Source organism: Parasteatoda tepidariorum, chromosome 2 (genome assembly GCF_982258835.1).
Source record: "Parasteatoda tepidariorum strain Cologne lab strain chromosome 2, Ptep-v5.0, whole genome shotgun sequence".
NCBI classification, from domain to species: Eukaryota; Metazoa; Arthropoda; class Arachnida; order Araneae; family Theridiidae; genus Parasteatoda; species Parasteatoda tepidariorum.
Window position 1 is genome coordinate 5,389,978 of NC_141756.1, and position 22,678 is coordinate 5,412,655.

General features: G+C 25.6%; 1 protein-coding gene and 1 long non-coding RNA gene across 6 annotated transcripts in view; one reads left to right on the top strand and one right to left on the bottom strand.

The window, feature by feature from the left end:
- On the bottom strand, positions 1 to 12,191 carry LOC139424925 (uncharacterized). Of its 2 annotated transcripts, XR_015431229.1 has the most exons (3): positions 12,088 to 12,191; positions 11,513 to 11,683; positions 1 to 4,614 (listed from the first exon to the last, which is right to left on the bottom strand). It is a non-coding gene; the product is annotated as an uncharacterized LOC139424925 (long non-coding RNA). The 2 variants fall into 2 exon arrangements; XR_011636042.2 differs by lacking the exon at positions 12,088 to 12,191 and having other exon boundaries at positions 11,513 to 12,045.
- Positions 5,207 to 22,678, top strand: part of LOC107448039 (endocuticle structural glycoprotein SgAbd-9-like) — a 26,407-nt gene continuing 8,935 nt past the window's right edge. Inside the window, exons 1-3 of one of the 4 annotated variants that reach the window (XM_087156798.1) lie at positions 5,207 to 5,433; positions 10,257 to 10,336; positions 21,773 to 21,814. In XM_087156798.1, coding sequence (XP_087012924.1) covers positions 10,316 to 10,336; positions 21,773 to 21,814 — 63 coding nt within the window. In that variant the 5' untranslated portion in view covers positions 5,207 to 5,433; positions 10,257 to 10,315. The remainder of the gene's footprint in view (positions 5,434 to 10,256; positions 10,337 to 21,772; positions 21,815 to 22,678) is intronic. The other 3 variants (XM_087156800.1, XM_087156797.1, XM_087156799.1) reach the window with 3 other exon arrangements.

The following is a 22,678-nucleotide window of genomic DNA, read 5'->3' on the forward strand; positions in this document are numbered from 1 at the left end:
TGCAGACACAAATAATGATAAGTTTTATTTAAAAACATTTTAGGAACTTGCACACTAACTCCTAAAATTGCAACAATTTTAAGTACACTATTTCTAATCAAATATAAGCACTAAAATGATTAATATTGCTCATCTATGAAAACTTCATATTTCAAAGAATATTTTTGCTATATACACTTATAGTCTGCTCAGTAAATGAGCTCTTAATCGTGAAGGAAAAAAAATTATATTGAACACAATAACTACACTGGTACATCTTTTTAACTTTCGCTGGAGAAACATTTGAATTGCTATAAATCCTAGTAAATTTTATAACACCAATGGCACCTTTTGAAAGATCGAGATCACAATTTTTAAAAAATGGCAGCATTTGCATTCATATGTAATAAATATTTATGTATTTATTTTACCAATCATCAACATCAGCAATAATGTATTCATTTTAACACTATAAATTAAACACTCACGTAAAAAAAATTTATTGCATTTAAGTGCTTTTGACAAAATCAGTTTAGAATCTAAATGATCTAAAGAAACTGTTAAGTAAGTAAACATCTCCCTTCATTGAAAATTACCTTGTTTAAAGACTTGGCAGATTGAGTTACTGACAGCAGATCATAAAATGTTTTTGATAACAAAATTTCATTCTTTAATTTTTAAATTGTATTCTAGTTATTTTTTACTATCTATAAAATTATAAACAAATAAAGTTTTAATCTTTGTTTTTAAAAAAAAAATTTCAAACACATTATTTTAATAAATGAGAGAAGCAAATTATGCAATATTAAAAATGAGCATGTTGCTTTAAAACATACTCATTTTGCTCAAAAACGTAGCTCTAAAATGTTTGTTATTTAAAAGAATTAAAACACTTAGGATTCTTTACTTATTATTAATAGATAAGATTTTGCATTGATAAGAAAGAGAGAAACTAAATTATTGATCCTGATCTTTCAAAGCATGCTTACAATTATAATGAATACAATTCTTTCCAGAACTTTAACGAGAAGAAAATAAAGTTCATTTGACCTTAACTTATGGAAGAAAGAAAGTTTATACAAATCATTACAGCGAAGGTAAAATCTGTTAATTTCCAAATATCATTTCTGGTGAGGCTCTTTTACATTCATCATTACTCTCTCAAATGAGCAATATGATAACAGTTTACATGCTGATGTTCTAAAAGTGGCACTTTGAGTTTGAATTAAATGAGCAATCCAGGTTCGAATATTATTATACATTTAAAATTTACATTATACATTTTTTTAACATTTAGTTTGGTTCCATTTTCATAAGTATTTGATTTTTTATGAATTTTAGAAACTTGATTCGTAAATTAATTCGAAACTTAATTCGTAAATTTTCATCCTGTTTGTAATAAAATTCACCAAAAATCCAATTTTTACGATACTTACAAACTTTTTAAGTAATAAAATAACCCTCTGTTAGCCATCAAATTCAAAAAAAAATTTTAAGAATTTTAAAGTCAAAATCTTAGTTTAAAGCCAATGTTCAATTTTTGAAACATTAGTGTCTCAAGGGTTCTATTTTCAAATAATTCATTGAGTAATGTTGTTTTCATTTCATTCAATTGATATTATGACACTTATTCAAGATAAATAATGAATGTAAAAAGGGAGGAATAGAAGTTTAGGTTCAACTTTTGACATCAATTTTCCATTCTCTGTCTGTAAAAAAAAAAATTTTAAAGTAATATTGCAGAAGATGAAGCGGAAAATCAAATTCTAGAGTCAAGGGCTAATAAGAAACATAAAAGGGAAAGTCCAATTATAAAATCGAGTAAGAAAGTGAAATTTGATGAGCCAACAGTATTTGAAATAACTGGAAAAAAATTTGCAAACATTTCATTTATGTTCATTGTGCTCCTTTTGACATTTTTCATATACTATTCTGGGTGAATATTTAGAATATTTCATCAATATATTATCATTTTATGCCTTAAAAAAAAGTTTAAACTATTAATGCATTTCCTAAAATAATATTTTACATTTTCATGGACTTCTTCTAAGAGAATAACATTTTGTTCCGACCGAAGGTATGAACTGGATCACAGCTGATATGACCAAAGTCAGTAAAAAATGCCCTTGCCAATGTTCCAATCAATGGAACATTGTTAAAAACCCAATTGAATTTTTTTAACTCGATTTTTTTTATTTTGTTGTGTTTAGATCCGCATAAGTAGTAAATTTATCAAATTTCATGTTTTTTGGTTTGCCTTTTATTAATTCTGTATTTAAACAGTTAATCAATATACTGTGAATAATCCTTTTTACACGCAAATTTAGTTACTTGTATGTGTAATAACATGTGTTTGTATATGCTAAAATATGTTACTGTATACTTTGAAAACTAAACAGAAAAACAGCAAGTAAGAATTTTGTACATCATGAAGCAGATTAAAGATAGCTGTAAAATTTAATTTAAAAAAATAATAATAAAATTCAATCATTAAAAAACAATATATTAACAATTCTTCTTTTTTTCCTTAAAAAACAAATGAAAAACATTTTTGACTACAGCACATACTATGAACACGAATTACTACCATTCTTTTATCAATTCCAACATGAAAATTGTATAGCATTAATCAAAACTAATGTCTACTTTTTTGTATTATTATGCGACACAAATATATCAGATTCACTCAGATTACTCATTTTTCATGATTTGTTTCCTTGAAATTTATGCAGCTATAATTTACATAATTCAAATTGATTATTTACAATTTTTTTTAATCAAATTTGCAGAAAATTAATTATAATATACAATCAGTTTCATTTAAGCATTTGTCTGGGAAACTGATAATTTCTCAACTGCAAACAAAGCAATAGCACAAAAACTTACCAAGGAAAAAAAGTTGTAAGAGGAATATTTATTAAAGAAACACTGCTTTGGGGGAAAAAGTCATAAATACGCCAAAATTTAAAAACAAAAATTTTATTAATATATCATATAATAAAACTTTAAACTGTGCATTTGAAATTTAACTTTCTACAAGTCGACAAAAATGTAAGAAAAGTGAAATTCTGATAATTATCTTCATAAAACGTAGATAAAGAGAAAAAAATCAAAATTAGGCTTACAATTGTTTTTTTTTAACTGCATGATTAAAAGCATAGATGCGAATTTTAAATGTTCTGGAACCACATTTAAAATAAATATATTTTTAAAATTATACAATTCTACGCATAGCTTCAATTGTACAAAGTAAATTTCATATTATTGCTATCAGCAGATCTTGAGAAATAACAAATTATGTATTAAAAAAGCTATCATAATACAAAAATCTCTGAAAATTTGACTAAAAATTTTAAAAAATAAACTTTATTTAAAACAACAAAAGATCTTATAAAATTAAATTACATAGTTTTATCTTCATTATTATTTTACAGTTTTAAATAAAAGTGAACACAGTGTATCAGTAAAATTTGTAGGTCAACTATTTAAAAAAAATTTCCCATAAATTTTATTAAGTGGAAATGTTTTAATACTGCATTATAATATAAAATCTTAATTAAATAATTATTGATCAATGTATATTTATCTCTTTAGCAGATACCACAGATCGAGTAAGGCCAAAAATCATTCCAGTGCTTTCTTTAAAATAGGCATAAGATAGTCATTAGTTAAAATATGTGATTATTTCTTATAATGATTTTGTATAAAAAGTTCTAGTTCATGCATTAAATCTTGATACAAAAGAAAATAATAAAATAGAATAGAAATCAGGAAATTTAATTATAATTTACTTAACAAAATCTGTTTGTTTTGTTTTGTTTTTAATATTTTAAATTCTATTTTCGAAAAGAACAGCATATAATACAAGGTTTCCAATTTTGTAAAAAATTAGAACTTAAATTTAGCTTTCAAATCATGTTAAATTTCTCCATTAAGAAAAATAATTAAAAACATTTATTTTTAGTCGACTACACCATTTGAAATTGAGAAAATATATTTTCCTTCAAAAGAATTGAGAATATTTTAATCTTAAAATAATTTATAAAATAAGAAAGGTTTGGTCATTTAAACATAGGTTGAGATAGAACATCTAAATACATTTAAGTATAGCAAATTTAAAAATATATATATATAAAAGAGATATACTTATATGGCACAAGCTGGGATTGAACTTAGATTAGTAGTTAGATCTTCTAAATCAGAAACCTTTACAAGGTGAGTTCAAATACTTAATTTAGAACCCACTGTTGAACCACACTGATTTAAATTTAGATATCTAAGGTTAAATTCTGTTCTATGGTTTATCAATAGCAAATATACAATAGCATCAAACAAATTACTGGTCTGTTGAAATATTATTAATAGGACTTTTCATCTTGACATGCTGTACCATGTGATTTTTCATATTTTGTTTTTGAATGAAACCCATTCCACAAACAGAACAAGTAAAAGGACGTTCTGTTGAATGAGTCAACATATGATGTTTATAGTTTGTACTTATGTTTGATGAATATGGACAGTGAGGACAATTAAACTTGTTGTCTTGCTTACTAAGTTTTCTCAGACTTTTGGTAACAATAAGGCTTATATATGATTCAGGGCCTCCAAAAAGCTTGAATTGATTATTAGGATTTCCTAAAAAGAGAAGGAAAAAAATTACATATTTTTAGAATGAAACATAATTATAATTTTTTTACATGTGAAATGCAATATTTAAAGTTAAACTTTAAAATAGTTTCTTTTAACACAAAAAGGTTTATTTTTAAATTTAATTTAAAAAATATATTGTAACAAAAATATTTTAAGCCATATTGAATTATAATATGAAGAACTACGTAAAATTTGTCACAGAAAGAAAAATAACATATGAAACCAAAAGAATTACTTTTATATTTTTTACAGGTTCATTTTACATTATTGGTACTTTGTTTGTTATCATACCCTACTTTATTCTAACATTATTATATTTCTAAAAGAATAGTATAATTTAAAAATTTGCAATAAAATAAGAAAGAAAAAAGGATTTTCCAGAGGAAATGATGTGATTAAGAAAAAAATTACGTTTAAAGCATATTTACATATTTCATAGCTTTATAATCCAAGATACTAATATAGTGAAATTTTCCATTTCATTACAAGACTAAGTGTTCAATATTACGCTATATTTAATCATTGTTTGTGGCTATCCTATTACTTGTATATATAAAAAACATATTGCATACACTACAACATCCAATTTGCTAGTATCACCTAATCTCAGATATTTCAATTTCTACCAATCTGCTGCGAAACAAACACTGTGACTAAGAGATTTTTCTTCCTCTTTGCACAACTGCCAAAAAGAAAGAAACATGCATATATAGAAGAAAAATTGAAACTCTTTAGCCCTGATTGCACAAGACATTTGATGAAACAGACTACTTAAATATGTTCCTTAACATGAAACTGCTCATAGTAAGTTTTTAAAACAAAATTTACGAAAAGTATAATTTTAAATAACAAAAATTAATACCATATGTTATTAAAATTAAAAGCAACATATTTATTTTTATTAATTAAGAACAACATTAATTATAATTATACTACTTATAAAATGTTATTCAAATATGTTTCTGGAAAACATGCATTACTAAGTTCACTAATTTGCACAATTTATTTGCACATATTTGTTTGATCACCTATGTTGGGTTATATTAAGCTTTGATGCATAAAAATATTTATTTGTGCTTATTGATACAAAATTTAGATTTGTTTTAAAAAGTAATATAGAATTAACTAGTTTAAAATAATGTAATTTGAATGAAAAATATTTACATGGAAATATTATAGAACATACAAAAAATAGAATAGAACATATAAAATTTGCATAGTTAGTATTAAAATGTATAGATCATACTGTAATATTTTCAAGTTTAAACAACACCTGATACAGTACAGAACCTGTTATCCGGAAATCAGAAAACCGGAAAACCAGAAAACCGGAACGAAATTCGATAAATTTTCCCGCCATTTTTTAAACAAAATTTTTTTTTCCTTATAAGATTTTAGGATTTTTCTTTCTTTTTTGAAAGATGTTCACCTTACCATCATTTTGGAAATAATCATTAGTGTATTACTTCATCGTTTTTTCTTCTTTTCAAGATTATTTCCTAAAAAAATTTTTTTTTTTTTAGTTGGGTTTAACAATAAAAAAACGGCTTTTTGTAGCGATTCAGAAAACCGGAAAAATCAGTTATCCGGAATAGTTATGGTCCCGATCGTTCCGGATAATCGGTTCCCTACTGTACTATCATTCTAAACATATTCGCATACAGAAAACATAAATGAAGAGATGAGTGTTTTAAAACAAAACCTTTAAAAACTGGAGTAGTTTGTTCAATTGTGAAAATGAAATGTTATGTTGCCACCTAAGAGTAGCTTCTGTTGTTAAAACTTTATTACCTAATTAATATCTGCAGTATGACCAAAGAATAACAATAATTTTATGTTAAGAAATACATGTTTATAATAACATTATCTATTAAATAAAAAATTAGATAATTTATAAAAAATATTAAACTAATGAAGAAGTAATATTCTTTTTAATTTGATGAACAGGAAATCTATCATAATAACTGAGTAATAATTGAACATATTTTTATAGACCAATAAACATACATGATTTTCTTAAAGAATAAATTATGGATGCATTTTACAGTTAACTGCATGATTTATATTTCATTATATTAAAATAATTTATCAGCACTATTATGCATCAATAGGAAATTATAAATTTTCCGAATAAAGACACTGGAATAAAAATAGCCATTAAAAATATAGTGTAATTATATGACACTAAGCAATAAGATAATTTAAAAATAAATAATAATATATCACGTTATCTATAATTAAAAAAACTCTACTGGTAATTAATCTTATCAATAAAATTTCATTTATTGCACTTATTAAAAGATAAAAAACATTTCAATTTAAATAAAACCACAACTAATTATAAAATTAACAAATTCAGTTCATTTCATACAGCATAATTGACAAATAAAGTTTCATAAATAAATATTTTAATAAAAAAATTTACTTTAAACAAAAATATACAGTGTAAAAATTAATAAGTTATTTTAACTAATGGAAATTTAACTATAAGATCATTAAGACTAACAACTAATTCATTAGTATATACAAAGAAGAAACAACTCTAAAATAATCAATTAATTTTTCTGCACACTCTTTAACTGTAGATTACGAACTCTAGAGTGGAATGATATTGTTTTTCTGTGTAACAAATTAGTTTTCTTTCGTACCATTGAAGAAAAAAAAATTTATGTATGAAAATGAGATTTTTGAACAGAACTCAACAGAAAATTATTAAGATGTTATATAAAAACTGATAAAATATTATAAACATAAAAAAATTATAACCAATACTACTAAAATAACTATTAATTCAAATTTGAAAAAAAATGTTTGAGTTCATTAATTCTTAATGGTTAATAGGGTAAGATGCATTTCAAAGAATATGCTGATTATCATTGATTAAATCATTGACCATTAAAAAGATATGTAAAATATAGCATTAAGAGATACTTTCAATAAATCTAAAATTGTTTATTCTCAATAGTTACTTCAAATTCCTTTCTACAGTAAAAGTTCATTATAACAAAAACTCACACTAGCAGGCGGAATTATTTTTATAAGCAAAACTACATTTGATTTTAAGTTAGCTTAAAAAAAAACTAAATGAAGAAATGAAATGCAATGGCTTTTGAAGTCCCTAAAAAACTGAATTTTGATTTCAATTGAAGCTGCCAAAAAGGAAAATTAGTATACGGTCAACGACGGCACATTATTTTGAACTTATAGATAGAATAAATACACAAAAATCCCTAGATTTAAAGCAGCCATGACAAAATGTTATAACTTTAAGTCTTGTAACTAAAAAAAAAAAACACTTTTTTTTTTTAATTTATTCAAAGTTTATTAAAAATAAACATTAAACAAAATATTATAAGAAATGTAATATTTTAAAAAATTAATAAACAATTTTAATGAAAATATACAAATTTTATTAAAAATTTATCGACTTATGTAACGTTACTAAATTATTCCTGCCTTTATGATTTTTACAATACTTAACATTGCTTACCTACCATAAATTCTTATCAATTTATAACAACAATTTGTTTTTAGCATAATCAACAATCTTTTTAAGCAAAATTAGGAATCTTCATGTCTTCACTGCATGTTTTTAAAATATTTTTGCAAAAACTATGCTTAGGTGCAAAATGAAAAACAGAACACCAAAAACTTTTGAACTAATGATGGGATTTTTTTGCACTAAATATGTAATCTTAATGTTTTCACGAATTGACTTTAAAATGTTATTTAGTTTAATCAGGCAATATTTAAAGCAATTAAATCAAACACAAAAGCTTACTTTCTCTGAAATACCTTTTTCTTTTTGGCTAACTTTATCCCAATTTTTTTCCTAATATTCTCTGATTATACATTTTTTACAACAAATTGAGATGTTTTAGCAACAGGTAAAATATGATCCTGACACCCGGTGGCTGAGCGGTAGCGCTTCGAGCTGTCATGCCACAGGTCCTTGGTTCGATCCTCGGGCCGGGCAAGGCTGACTTAGCCTTTCATCCCTTCAGTGGGTCGATAAATGAGTACCAAACATGCTTGGGAATTAAACACTGGGGGTTCCGCGTTCAGCTGACCACCTAACCAGAAAATCTGCTCCTGCATCCCAGAGCCCAAGTTCAAGAAAACTGAGATGGGCACAGTAGACCTTGGCCCTCTATGGGCTGTAGTGATGCTGAGTTTTAAAATATGATCCTAATATTTTGGTTATGAGAGTGATAAACACTTTGGATCCTTTAATGTTATTTTCACTTCTATCATGCTGAATAGACAATCAAACCAAAAGTCATATTTTCAAATACTCATTTATCAAAAACTATTTGACCGATTCCATTAAAAAATTTTCACTTAAAATTACATAAAATTAGAGTGATGAAAAAATTTTAATATCTCATAATCCACAGATGTCTGGAACAATTATTAATATAAATAATAAAAAATATTTATATATACAGTCGAACCCCGCTATAGTGAACCTGGGATATAGTGAACACTCGGATGTAGTGAACTTCTTTAGCGGTCCCGTCCGTATTCCTATTTAAATAATGTTATTTTTAACGCTTATAGTGAACAGCTTAGAACTTGGAAACTCGGTTATAGTGGACTCAAATTTCATTTCTTTAAATATCTTTTTCAGTCCTCCATCTTTAAACTTGTAGGTGTTGGGACTGAAAATGAATGCATTCCTATAAAATGTGTCATATTACTCTCCTTTATGCTTATCACTTTTAACTATACTGTAAATGTCAAACAGATCATTTATCTTATACTCCCCCCTCCCTGACAAGCCTCCCTTTATCTCTTTTCCCCAAGCTTGCTCTACAACTAGTTAACTTGGCCACCTGCTGAATTTTTGGAATTTTCTTATCTGTTCAAACCATATTCTTTACAAATCACCCCTTGGCAATCAAGAAGGGGAACAATTTAACTCATTCTACAGCTGCTCTCTTCATATTCTTACATTATCTATTTGAGACAAGATTTTTATTTCAAAAGCAGTGAAAATGGCAAATTCTCTAAAGAGAAAAGCGTTTTCGATAGAGGACAAAGTTAAAATTGTAAAGCGTATTGATGATAGAACCAATCAATCGCCACTGTGTAAGGAATTTTCCTTGTCAAAATCTACAGTTTCAAACATTTGGAAAAATCGAAGTGCAATTCTTGCGGCATACGACAAAAACAGGGTTTCATCGAAAAAACTGCGTGGAGCTGAAAGAGAAAACGTAGAAGATGCTTTGTCAAGATGGCTCGAAATCTTGTTCAGAATGTAAAAATCTTGCATTCTTTGCACATTGAAGATAAGAAAATTGATGAACTCAATTTAAAATCAAATTGTGTTCAATCAAAAATCACAAATTTTTTTCATAAAAAGTGAAAATAAAACTAATATTTAGCGACATAATTATTTTTTCCATCAATTTTTGCTTTATTATCTGTTAATTAGTTAATAATTTTTTAAATAACTTACTCAAAATTGCAAAGCCAATTTTCAATCATTCAACTGCCTTATGCAAAAAATATTCTTCAAAAAATTTGGATATAGTGAACCATCGGTTATAGTGGACACATTACTGAGTCCGCAGACGGTTCACTATAGCGGGGTTCGACTGTATATATATATATATTTTTCGCAGAATTTTCTTTGGATAAATGAATTTCATAATTGTGAGCAAAAACTACTTGATTCAGAAGTATGGTATTCACCATTTCAGAGGTATGGTGAAATTAATACGAAAGATCGCAAAATTTCAACTGCTCTTACCCCTAAACTTACCCCATGTTTTTCAGATTGAGGTTTAATACTCACATTTTAAAGATCAAATATCCTAATCTGTTGAAGAAAAAGATGTGCTTATTAAAAAAAAGCACATTTCTATACCTGATTTCTTAATTTTAAATATCCTCTGCATAAATTGAGTGGCATAGCAAATTTAAGATTATATTCTAGAATCATTACAATTGCATCTTAGTACGTGAAAATTTAATCATTAGATCAAAAGTTATAAAGATATTCCGTTTCTCATTTTGCGTAATGTATTGTATTTTATTGACAAAAATATTTATGAGATTCAAAATATTTATTAGTTAAATGACAACCAACGAATAACTATATGAAGCGCATAAGTCAGTACATTTATAACAACTGTATTATATACATAAGAATATGAGTATAAAAAAGATTTTCTGAATACATTGATGAATATTTTATATATAAAACAACATTTGAAATGTAACTGTATTATCAAATATTTGTTTAATAATTTCAATGTGTTATTTGAATGACAAGTGTTCAACTTGTCTTTATAATGTCATTTAATATCAAGTGCTCAATATCACACCTATCTTACTAAATCAAAAACAATTGCAACATGACAATTGCAATACAATTGTAACATGATCACAAATATTTACTCATAATTAATAAATAACTAATTGAGACAAAACTATGGAATATTTTAGGAACAATAAAGAGACTGGCAGAATATTTGCTATAATAATTCAAATATTTGATAAAATATTAACAGTAGTATAATTTTCATTCTTACATCAATTAAAAGATTGATATAATCATAAAAAAATTAACACACTAGCACATTATTCCTAGAGAATTAAAGAGATTTCTGATATTTCTTACATATCAAGTAATACTGTATTGAACTCAATGAGCAATACAAATGACTCAGTAATAAATGAATATAATTATTAATAAATAAATTTAACAAAAATAAGTGCACAATTTTTTTTCACATTATTATTCAGCTATCTCAAATATTTAATTTTGTGTTAATCAATTATTTTTCTAAGATTTAAAGTTGTGTTTAAACTTTTAAAGCATTTATAGATAATTCATAACATGAAATAATTATAGTTTCAAACAGTTCATACATACAGTCATTACAAAGATCTAAATATATTTCTCGATTCCTCAAATCCCAAATTTGTTCATCCACATGTAAAAAAAAAAGATAACACATTTCATTAAACTATAAATACTCACATAATCACAGTTCTTTGAAATTAATTCGACATAATCTAACGCAACGACCACGTAATTCTTATGCTTAAAAGGAAAAACATACAATAATATTAAAATAAATTTTACGACTATTGCAATCACAATAAAATATATATATATACATATAACCAGCAGAATAAAAGAATGAAAACATGAAATCCTTTGAAACCCCCAGAATGTACCAGCTTTTAAAACACAATATTGCTACTAAATTATTAAAAAAAAATATGCCATATATATAAGCAATTTAACATAAACATTATCTAATAAGGAAGTGCATTATACATATCGAGAAATTTTAAAGTTAAAGCTTTTATAATTTGCAAAAAAAACAAAAACATAATCAGCAAATAGATTCATTCATATTAAAAAAACTAATAATGCAATGTTTAAATGCTAATTATTTAAACTATACTAAAGAATAAAGAGCAAAGAAATGGAGAGACTACAAATAGTTTTAGGTTTCTTTTGGAATGAAATGTAAACAAAGCCGAAACAAAAACTAAAATCAAATTTACAAATGAAATGACAGTTCATCAAAATAATTCACTACTAAAGAAATCGGAATCGTATTTCTGCTAATGTCAGCCTTATTTTTATATTATTGCCACCTGTCTGGAGCACTGCGCCATCTTGCGAGAAATTGATAAAACTTTAAGAGAGGTCTAAATCAGATTTTATCAAATGATTTTGCTCATAGTTTTTAATCTCATCTAAAATAAGTTACAGGCTTCTTTTTCAAATTTATATAGAAATTCGCATTATGTTTATTTTGACATAAAAAATTGAGTTTCTTCAAGTATTGGCTTATGGGGTCCAGACATTTGAAACTAATAATTAATGAATAAAAGGAAACAACAAAAAATATTTTTGTTTTCATTTTAATATTATATTTAAAGTTATAAACTCATTTCTGTTTAGTTATTATTTCCAATTATTTTTAATCAAAAAACTTTTAAAAAAAAGCTAAATTTTTTAAAGGAATCTTTTGTTAATTCTGAAGCTGAATACTTATTGCAATGTGATAATAAGTAAAGAAAAGTAATTCAAGTTTCCGATTACAGGATGGCTTTGTAGGATTGTTTTAAAATTCTGCTTTCAGAAAATAATTCACTTTTTAATTTTTCACGTCTTTAAAAATAAATAAATAAATAAACTTTATATCGAATGAATGAATCGACCAATTTTAATGTAAAATATAGATTTAAAGGGGTTTTTTTCAGTCACTGTTCATACATCAAAATATAATGTTTTAGTGCACATTTAAATGTTTAATTAAGTCTTATTATTTAATTAAATATTAAATTTAGTTTTTCGGTTTTAAAAATTAAAATCAATCAGATTGTAAGTTTTTTTATTCGCAAATATAGTTTATGCAAATAAGTAATTTCCTAGAACAGTTAAAATAACAACTTGCATCATACAAATTTTATTTCAAAACAATTAAAATCCCCAAACTCAACATTTAATAAACAGTTATGAGCTCTCTGCTTTAGTATAATTCACAGCTTACTGTTTTATTATGAACTAACATTAACTAACCTGAATCTGAAAAGTCTTACTCAATGAAATCACATTTAAATGTTAAAACGTTTAATAGCTATAGCAGTCTATCCAGGGCAGTGCTTAGAAGTGAGCAAAATAGGAGATCCGGAGGAGATCCAAAATAGGAGGAGGAGAAATTCAAGACTGATTAATAGTTATATTACAAATTTTTATTAACATTTACTAATTGGTGGATATATTTTTACTATTCCTTGCACAAAAAATTCATACGAGTTATTATAATTTAAATTTCCAAATGTGTCTAATTTCATTTTAGCTAAAGTTCCTTATTAGAAGTGTAATTTTTAAAATAACAACACGAAACTTTTTATCAACTTTCAACTTTTATGACATAGAAATTAATTGTAGTAAAAATTTTAAATATTAGCGATTTGTGAGTGCGTGCATGGAAGGCAATTCTTGAGAAGTACTCTGAAAAATGTCAATAAACAATAACAATCAAGGTTGGCATGTTTTAAAAATATTTAATTAAAAAAATCTTTGATTTTAAATCATGGATTTATCTAAGAAATATTATTTACACAGTACTGCGTTATCTAATATATTATACTAGGCTGTGAGAATAAACCATTTTATATTTAATAACCGTCGTTGAACAGCCGGTCCAATTTTGAGTTTACGACTACCAATGTTCAACTGCGTAGCCTTGTAATTTTGAACCCAATCCATTAAACAAGGAAACTCCTGGATCAGTACCCCCAGAGGTATGATTAGTTATGGGAACATGGAGGACTTTGTGACCCGACACATTTAAAGTGTATCAGTCACCATTTAATACACTGGGTTTGAACCCACGACCTTTTGGACATGGGCCCAGTGCCCTACCAACCAGGTTGTCCGGTCCAACTATTAACCATTTCATTTTATTTTATAACCGTCGTTGACCAGCCGACCCAATATTGGGTTTACAACAACTAATGTTCAACTCCGTAGCCTTGTAATTTTGAACCAGTCCAGAAGACAAGGAAACTCCTGGATCAGTACCCCCAGAGGTATTGATTTGTTATGGGAGCATGGAGGACTTTGAGACTCGACAGATTTAACGTGCGTCAGTCACCATTTACTGCACGGGGAATCTTCGGCCGGCGAGGATCGAACCTACGACCTCTTGGACATGGGCCCAGCACCCTATCGACCAGGATATCCCAACAATTAACCATTGACATCAAATCTCACTGATTTTCACTGACAATAAATATTTCACTCCAAAATTAAAAATTTCATATCTTATTCACATTATTTTAAGAATTTTAAAAATTATATAAAAATACTGTTTTATGCATTTTAAATGATTTAGTGTTTATATTAGTTCAAACAGCATTAAAAAGTACTCGAAGTGCTAAGGGTCAAGAAATAAATTAATAAATAAAGAATAAAATAAATAAATAAAAAATAAAAAAATGCATTATTACGTTGGGTTTTTTTCAACAGTTAAAATGTACATAAAAATTTAACTTTTAAATTATAATTTTTTATTAGTTATTTCATATCATTTTCATATTTTAATGTGATCATTGTTAGTATGTAAAATAATTTGCTGTTAGTATGTCAATAAATTTATTTCAATTATACCCTATTAATTTCATACACACTTATTTCAATACAAATAGTTTTAAAACTTATTAAAGATGTAGTTAGGGTATCTACTTGCAAATAAATAATAAGGACTGCGGAGAATAATTTATTTTTAAAAATGTTTTTTGATCTAAATTAATTCACTTCTCATTCGACAAGTTTTTTCTCAGCCTTTGATGTTTTTAGTTACATTTATGTTCTGAGTTAGATAAAAAAAATATATAATAACTGACTTCATTTATTCAGTAATTAGCTTGCAATAATTAAATGATAATATTAATCTTTTTATTATCAGTGCTATTAAGAATTTTCGTTGCAGTATTATTGTTAAATAATATTTAGTATTATTTATACATTTTGTCAGAGTTTCGATCGTTAAACGCGGAAACACTTTACAAAATCTGATTGAAATTTTAAGAAATCCAATATTTAATCTATACTTTCTTAAACGAAGCATTATTTTTATTAACCGTGATAAAATGCCTTTATGTTTCTCCAGGGCGATAACATCCTAAGTAAGCTCCTGGCTGGTAAGGCTGGTAAGCTTTAATGCATCTTTTAACAGTAGTTTCTCGGAAGGTTAGTCTTGTAAATTATTAACAAAACTGATGAAGCGTTTCATTTTGAGACAATTTTTAAAATTTCATTTGCACATGATAATTATATTACAATACAATAGGTGAAATTATTGGAACTGAGAACATTTTTAAACTCCTTAAGATTCTTAATGTTTTTTTTCCGTTAACTTCAAAATAGTTTTTACAAATTAATTAATTTTTAAAGTAATATTTAAATACATTTGAGTTTTTGAGGTCAGTTTTGAATTAAAAAGAACCTCTTTTTATTTTCTTTACTTTCTTTTCAGTGCTTTATGTATGCTTTATTTAACAAATTGCTCTTTACAGTGCTTTTTTCCTTTCCTCAGTCCGTAACTACAGCGTCTAAGCAACGCTGACCGATAAACGACTGCAATTCTTAATTATTATTGATTTTAATTCGATATGTAGCAATACTGTAAGTTCATATTCAACTCTACTCGTTTTTTTTTTTTTTTTCAGCGTAAAGAAAAAGTATTTTCGTAAAATAATTTAATGATAATTTAACAATTGAGTAATTTAGTTTTAGAGATATAGTGGAGAAAACTATACTGACGTTATGATCTCGTAAAACCCATATGAAATTCGGTTGACAAGTATTCAGAATCATAATGTTACGTAAAAAAAAATATTTTGAGTTATATATTGAGTTTGAAGAACATAATTTAAATGTTTTTAATGATGAATTATTTAAATCTAAGAAATCACATATAATTTTAGTGAATTGTTGGCAAAATGATTCTGTTGATGAAATGACGTAGCTGATACGAATCAAAATCCACAAACAGACATGTTACATGTATAAATAAATATGTTAGATGTCTGCGTGGTTTCTTTTCCAAAATTGTCGGAATAATTCGAGTTCTGAGGGATGAAGTTAAACAATTTCTGAAAAAGCATCTTTTGATAACCAACTTGGTCCACCATTTTTTTTGGCGGGTTACATATCTATATTTACATTTTTGTCTTAATGATTAATAATTTACGTACGAATAAATTACAAAGTAGCACTCGCACTTAGAATGGAAATTATTTCTTGAACCCATTCAACACAGTATAAGGGAACATTTCTACCATTTTATTTTGTTAACGATTATAAAAATTTGTATGAAAATTAAAGGCAAATTTAATTTTATCAATTTCACTCGTTAAATTTGCCGACATTTTAAAATTCCGGGGGGGGGATGTGAGTTGACACACCTAATCCATCTCTTTGGCTCTTCTAGGCTTTATGTACATCAAAAAACTTTTCTTATATATGTGTTACCGGCAAAGTGTGAAACGCCAGCATTCTATAAAATGCCGGATCTTTTTAGGCAAGGTTTGAAATATGAGAAGTATTACATACTTTCCCTAGGCATTGTATATAATACCTAGGCATTCTGTAGAATGACAAATGCTATTTAGGCAAAGTATGAAGGAAAAAAAACGTCCTGATGAGGTTATTATGTAAATTATGTGCATTTCTCAAAAATAAAAATGTTATTCTGAAAAAATAATGAGTGTGCTATTAAAAAAAATTATTCAAAATGTGTTAAGAAAAATGAAACTTGTACAAAACATAATTTATGCCTTTCTTATTAAGGGAAACGAAATTTCCGTATAAGAAATTCCCATTTAAGTCACAATTATTTTCAGTTTAGAAACAAATATTGCACAAAATATCCATTTCATCACCTTTACTAACATGGCCACAGAAGATTTTATACTTTGCCGGTTTCTCATTTGGCACTCTATAGAATGCCTAGAAAATGTGTGAAATATAAATCATTTCATATATTGACGGCTAGTTTTAGGCATTATATACAATGCCTAGGCACTCTATAGAATGCCGGATTTCAAACTTTGCTGGTAACATATTTCGAAGAACATACAAATGACACAGATTGAAAAAATTATGCTGAAATTCGAAAAATAATGACAAAATTTCAATTACAATTCTAATTGATAATTTAGGAAACAATAAAAGGAAAATCTGTGCTATGTCTTAAGCGCTATCAATTTTCAGCGCGTTTTTTAAGATATCTGAGTTTTGCAATGATTGTTCAGTCAACAAAATTTGAACAAAATTAAAAAAAAAAAAGCTTTTTTTTTATCAACATTTATTTTGATTGTTAAATATTTCGTACATGCTGCAATTTTCCTTTTCAACACCTCTAATTTTATTGAAAAAAAAGTTAGTTGTTTTCTTTGAATTTTTCCAGTGAATAAAAAAGAACATAATTCTGAGAAGCGGGATAGTTTTCAAGGAAACATAAATCAATGTAATAAAATATTGTTCTTCTTAAATATTGCTCTTTGTAGATTAAATGAACTTCTAAAAGTATAGCAAACTTATTTTTAAATGAGCTGTAATTTTATTTTTCAATGAAAGTTATTCTTGCATTGAATGAAGCAAGAGCCGTTTAATATTAATTTCTTTTTACTTTTATTTATTTAATTTTTATTTTTTTTAATTTTTTTTTTTTTTTTTTTTTGCTAATTTAAACAAATTAAAGATTTTATACTCAAATTAAGAAAGACGTTCAAAGATAATCCTACCCAAAGAATAAACTTTTTATAGTTATGTTTTATTTTGTATTATTTTATTTAATTTTAATCGATAAATTTTACACTGCAGGGTACACAAATGTTAATATGATTTTAAACTAAGTCATTTCAACAAAATCCAAAACTTAAATGAAATCAACCGATTAATTAAGGACTAAAAATGTAAAATTAAGACTTTTTTTAAAATTTTTATAACTCAGAAACTGTTTAGCCGATTTCGCTAAAATAGTACATTTTGTCATTTAACAGTATTTAATTCAAAATAATATGTTATTGTATAGGTATACAATGCAATGCAAAAATTTTAGATCGCTATTACCTTAAATAGACAAAATAATAAATAATCTAAAAATATACAATTTTGCAGGAGATTATTTTTGCCTTAACAAGTTTTGCAACTCAGAGCAAAAAAAAAAAAAAATTGATTAATAGCCCAAGAGGTGTAACGAAACGCTCAGAAAGTGTATTTATCATTAAGGGGTCTGAACTTTCGACCGCTCTAGATTAAACATATGAGACTATATTCTTCAAATTGTGGTGCGGATATCACCCATATTTTGAGGATCAAGAATCCAAATCCGCAGAAATAAAGGATATATATATTCAAAGAAATTATGTTTTCTTTTCTTTTCTTTTCTTTTTTTTTTTTTTTTTTTTTTGTCTGATCTCGTTAGCTCCAAATATTTTTTTTTTCCTTACACATTGAACAATTAGAAATCGTTTTTCAAATTGTATTAGAACAGTTTCTTAAGAAAATTTCCTAACAGAAACCAAAAAAAAAAAAGTATCTGAAATAATTAATTCAATTTTAATAATTTTAACAGATTTTATAAAGCAATACAAAAAAATATATAATAATAAATTTTAAATCATTAGTCTAATTTTATTCGAAAAGAAAATACATGTCTATTTTATTAACTAGATGCAGAATAGTTATGTCCATTCTAAAATTGGGTACCTGCAACTTAAGAAGATGGCTCAAATCTCATGGTTGTGTGTATTGCTTGTTAACTTTATAGCTATTAGGCGAGGATTATTATCACGATGAATCAATTTTCAGATCAGATTTAATTGAATACCTCTAAGCGATGACACGTGTGGGTGTCGAACCTGATTAGCTGCTGAATCGTGACTAATGTCAAGATTTACCCAAGCGTGACGTCGCTTGCAAGCCTCCAATTGCATTATAAAAAAATATGTCAAACAATTTATTAATATGTACCGAATTTCATTTCATTTCATTTTAATATTTCAAACAGATAAAAATAAAAATTAAAAAGGCTTTTTTTTTAAGCAGAATAAAGTAGAACATTTAAGAAGAGGAAAAAAATAATCATAAAAATAAATCTTCGCACCTGTTAAAAGTAAGTAATTAACAAAATTGATGTATCATTTATTGTTCTAATTCAATTTGCTTTCTAATTATAATTTTAAAAAAATTTAAAACCTAGCGAATTTGTTTCCTTGTTTCTGAACAATAATTTCAAATTTCTTGCTCAATGCAAGCAGTTGGATTAAAGAATATATGAAGAAAGCTCTTTGCATGCCTTTTCAAAGAATAATAAAAGAAAAAGATGAAACGGAACCTAGAAATCAGTCTTGTTTTCATTTACCCTCAAGGTATTATTCATTCATTCAGGATAGTAAAAATCTTGGCGACTTTTTTTGTAACTGAGAGAGAGTAAAGAAAAATTGCAACCCTGTAAGAGGAGAACCGGATTCGGTAATTTGACGACATGGTTCACGAGTTCCTGCTCCTGTTTCTCTTCTTGAAATTCTTACAGATTATTATACTTCGTACGCGAAACGACCTCAAAATGGCCGCCGTGTACTAATTTTGTACTATCAGAACAAGGAAAGAAGAGGGAGAAAGACGCCATTTTTTATTTAGCTCATTTATAATCAAATATAGAACAGTAATCTGCCTTTTCCGCGTTATTTGCAGAAATCTCTTAATTTTTTTTTATCAGTGATAAAATGTATTATTAATGTTAAATTCCTAAATAATTTGATAATAAATATATTGCTAGACGTAAGTTCACTCAGGTTAATTAAAACTATATAAAAGTATTTAATTTCAAATGTTTTATTTATTAATTTTTAAAATATTTTTTCTTAAGCATTTGAAAAAATTAATTCATATATAAATTTAAAAAAATTAATAAATAAAAAAAATATAGCTTATTATCCCCAATACCAATTTTTTCTATGAATAAAAAAATCACGTATGTAACAGTTTTTATTTTCTTCATTTTTTTATACTTGAAGTACAAATTAAAATTTTAATAAAATTTATCTTTAAACATTTTAAAATTTATTTTTTTCTTTAAATTATAATAAAAATGAATCGATAAAGTATTGGTGTGGAAACTGATAAAATCTATTCATTCTATAACTCTATTCACACATTCTTCATTCTATTTAATGACAGAAACTGTTTCCAGTTTTACTAGAGTCATTCAACCTAATAATTATGATTAATGAATTAGACTTAACAATAATTAATACATTATAATTAATGACTCATTAAACTACTTAATTAGTTCATAATTAAATGAAGAAAATCTTATCTAAGATAGAAGAGTGGTTAAAATTTACTTTGACTAAGGGGGAAAGGAGCTGCTCCTTAGTATTGTTTCGAGTGTGATATTTTTTAAGCATCCGATATTTGTTCTCGATGACAGCATAAAAATATCAAAAAGCGCGGCAGATGGTAATTACACGTAATTTTATTCTTTTAGATTTAAGGGCATATATATATATGTATATATATATATATATATATATATATATATATATATATATATATATATATATATATATATATATATATATATATATATATATATATATATATATATATATATATATGCCCTTATGTTTTAATTAAAATTAACTAACTTTCTAAAACAAAAAACGCATGCTCCCTTTTAACCCCCTTAAAAAAAAATTTTTTTTTTCATGTTATGCCCATTAAAACTATTACTAGGATTTGTTAATTGATCCGTTAAATAATTAACGTGTGACCGATAAGTATTTAAACAAATCTGGAAAAAAAAAAAGTAGGACTAGAAGACGATTGTTGCGTGTTCGGGATGAAATCAGGACGCGAAAAATATAGATGGAAAATATAGAACAGAAACTAACGGGATTCGAAATTGAAGGAACTACAACACCAGCTATACTGTTATCTCTACGAGCTCAATTTTTATTTTTTATACCTATAGCTATAAGTTTTGAATGCGTTGCATAATTATTTCTGTTATGATCTTGAACATGTTATTATATTATTTATGCCGTTAAAAGAAATTCTCAGAAAAAGCCATTTTTTATTGTGTGCCAAGGATACTATTAAAATTTCCAGCTAAACTAGAAAATAATATTTCTGACATAGAGTAAGCAAAAAATTAAAATAAATTATACAAGCTCAATAGCTTGTGTTAATTTCTCCAACTATACAAACGGATTCTTATTCTATCAACTATAAAATTCATTTACTCCGAAAAAAATTGCTTACAAAAATATTATAATTTGTTTATTCAGTTTTATGATTATTTGAAGTTTTTTTTAGTGTTTAATGAATATTAAAAGTTTTAATATCATGTTAAACTACAAAATTTAATGTATTTTTTTCATTTTATTATTCTTTAGGTATAATTAAAACTATATTTATAGATGTTATTATTTTTGAAATTGCTTAGTTTAACAAGAAGTAAAATTAAAAATCAAACTAAAATGTCCGTTCTATTGCTATTGTTTAATTTCTTCTTATTATTATTTAAGTGAAATTATCATTAAAAATGTATGTAGTTGCAAAATTACAATTTTTTCTCTACTTTCTTTTCAGTTTGTTTTAATGTATTCTGTTTATACTTTTGCAGTAAGTATGGTAATTTTCTTCGCTTAACTTTTTTGTCATAACTTTTTGTACAATATAAATTAAAATTTAATTTATTCTACTCTCTCACTTCCCCAAACGCGTTTAAAGCTTTTCTTTTACTTGTTTTTATTATTTATTTTTAGTTATTTATTTTTCAATAGAAGGGAAAAAATTTATTTTTTTCAAATTATTATGAATTTAGATTTTTTTTTTTTCATCATAGTAATGATCATTTAAAAATAAATAAATAAACTGTAGTATAAAGAACTACCTGTACTTATGATTAGAGAATGACCTATATGTCGTAATAATAATAATATGTTTCAATAATTTAAATCTCAAGTGATGCTTTTGTTCAAAAAAAATTTCTAAACTTTTTTTTTGCATAAAATAGATTGATTTTAAGCTTTTTTGAGATTAATGCCAATAACTTTTATTTAGACAGAATCAACACAAATTTTATTAATTATATTATTATAAATAATTAACTACTCCATCGTAAACCTTAATCATTCATTGTCTTGAATAATTAAGATTACCACCAAAAATTTTCCAGGATTTAATATTTTCTTAAATCATTTATTTTTATTTATGGTACAACAACAAGTCTTGTAACAAATAAATAAGAAATGTAGTGGAATGTAACAATGCTTCTAATAACTTCCAATAACAATGGCGGACATGTAAAGCAAAATCATTAATATATATATATATATATATATATATATATATATATATATATATATATATATATATATATATATATATATATATATATATATATATATATATATATATATATATATATATATATATATATATATATATATATATATATATATATATTATATATATATATATATATATATATAT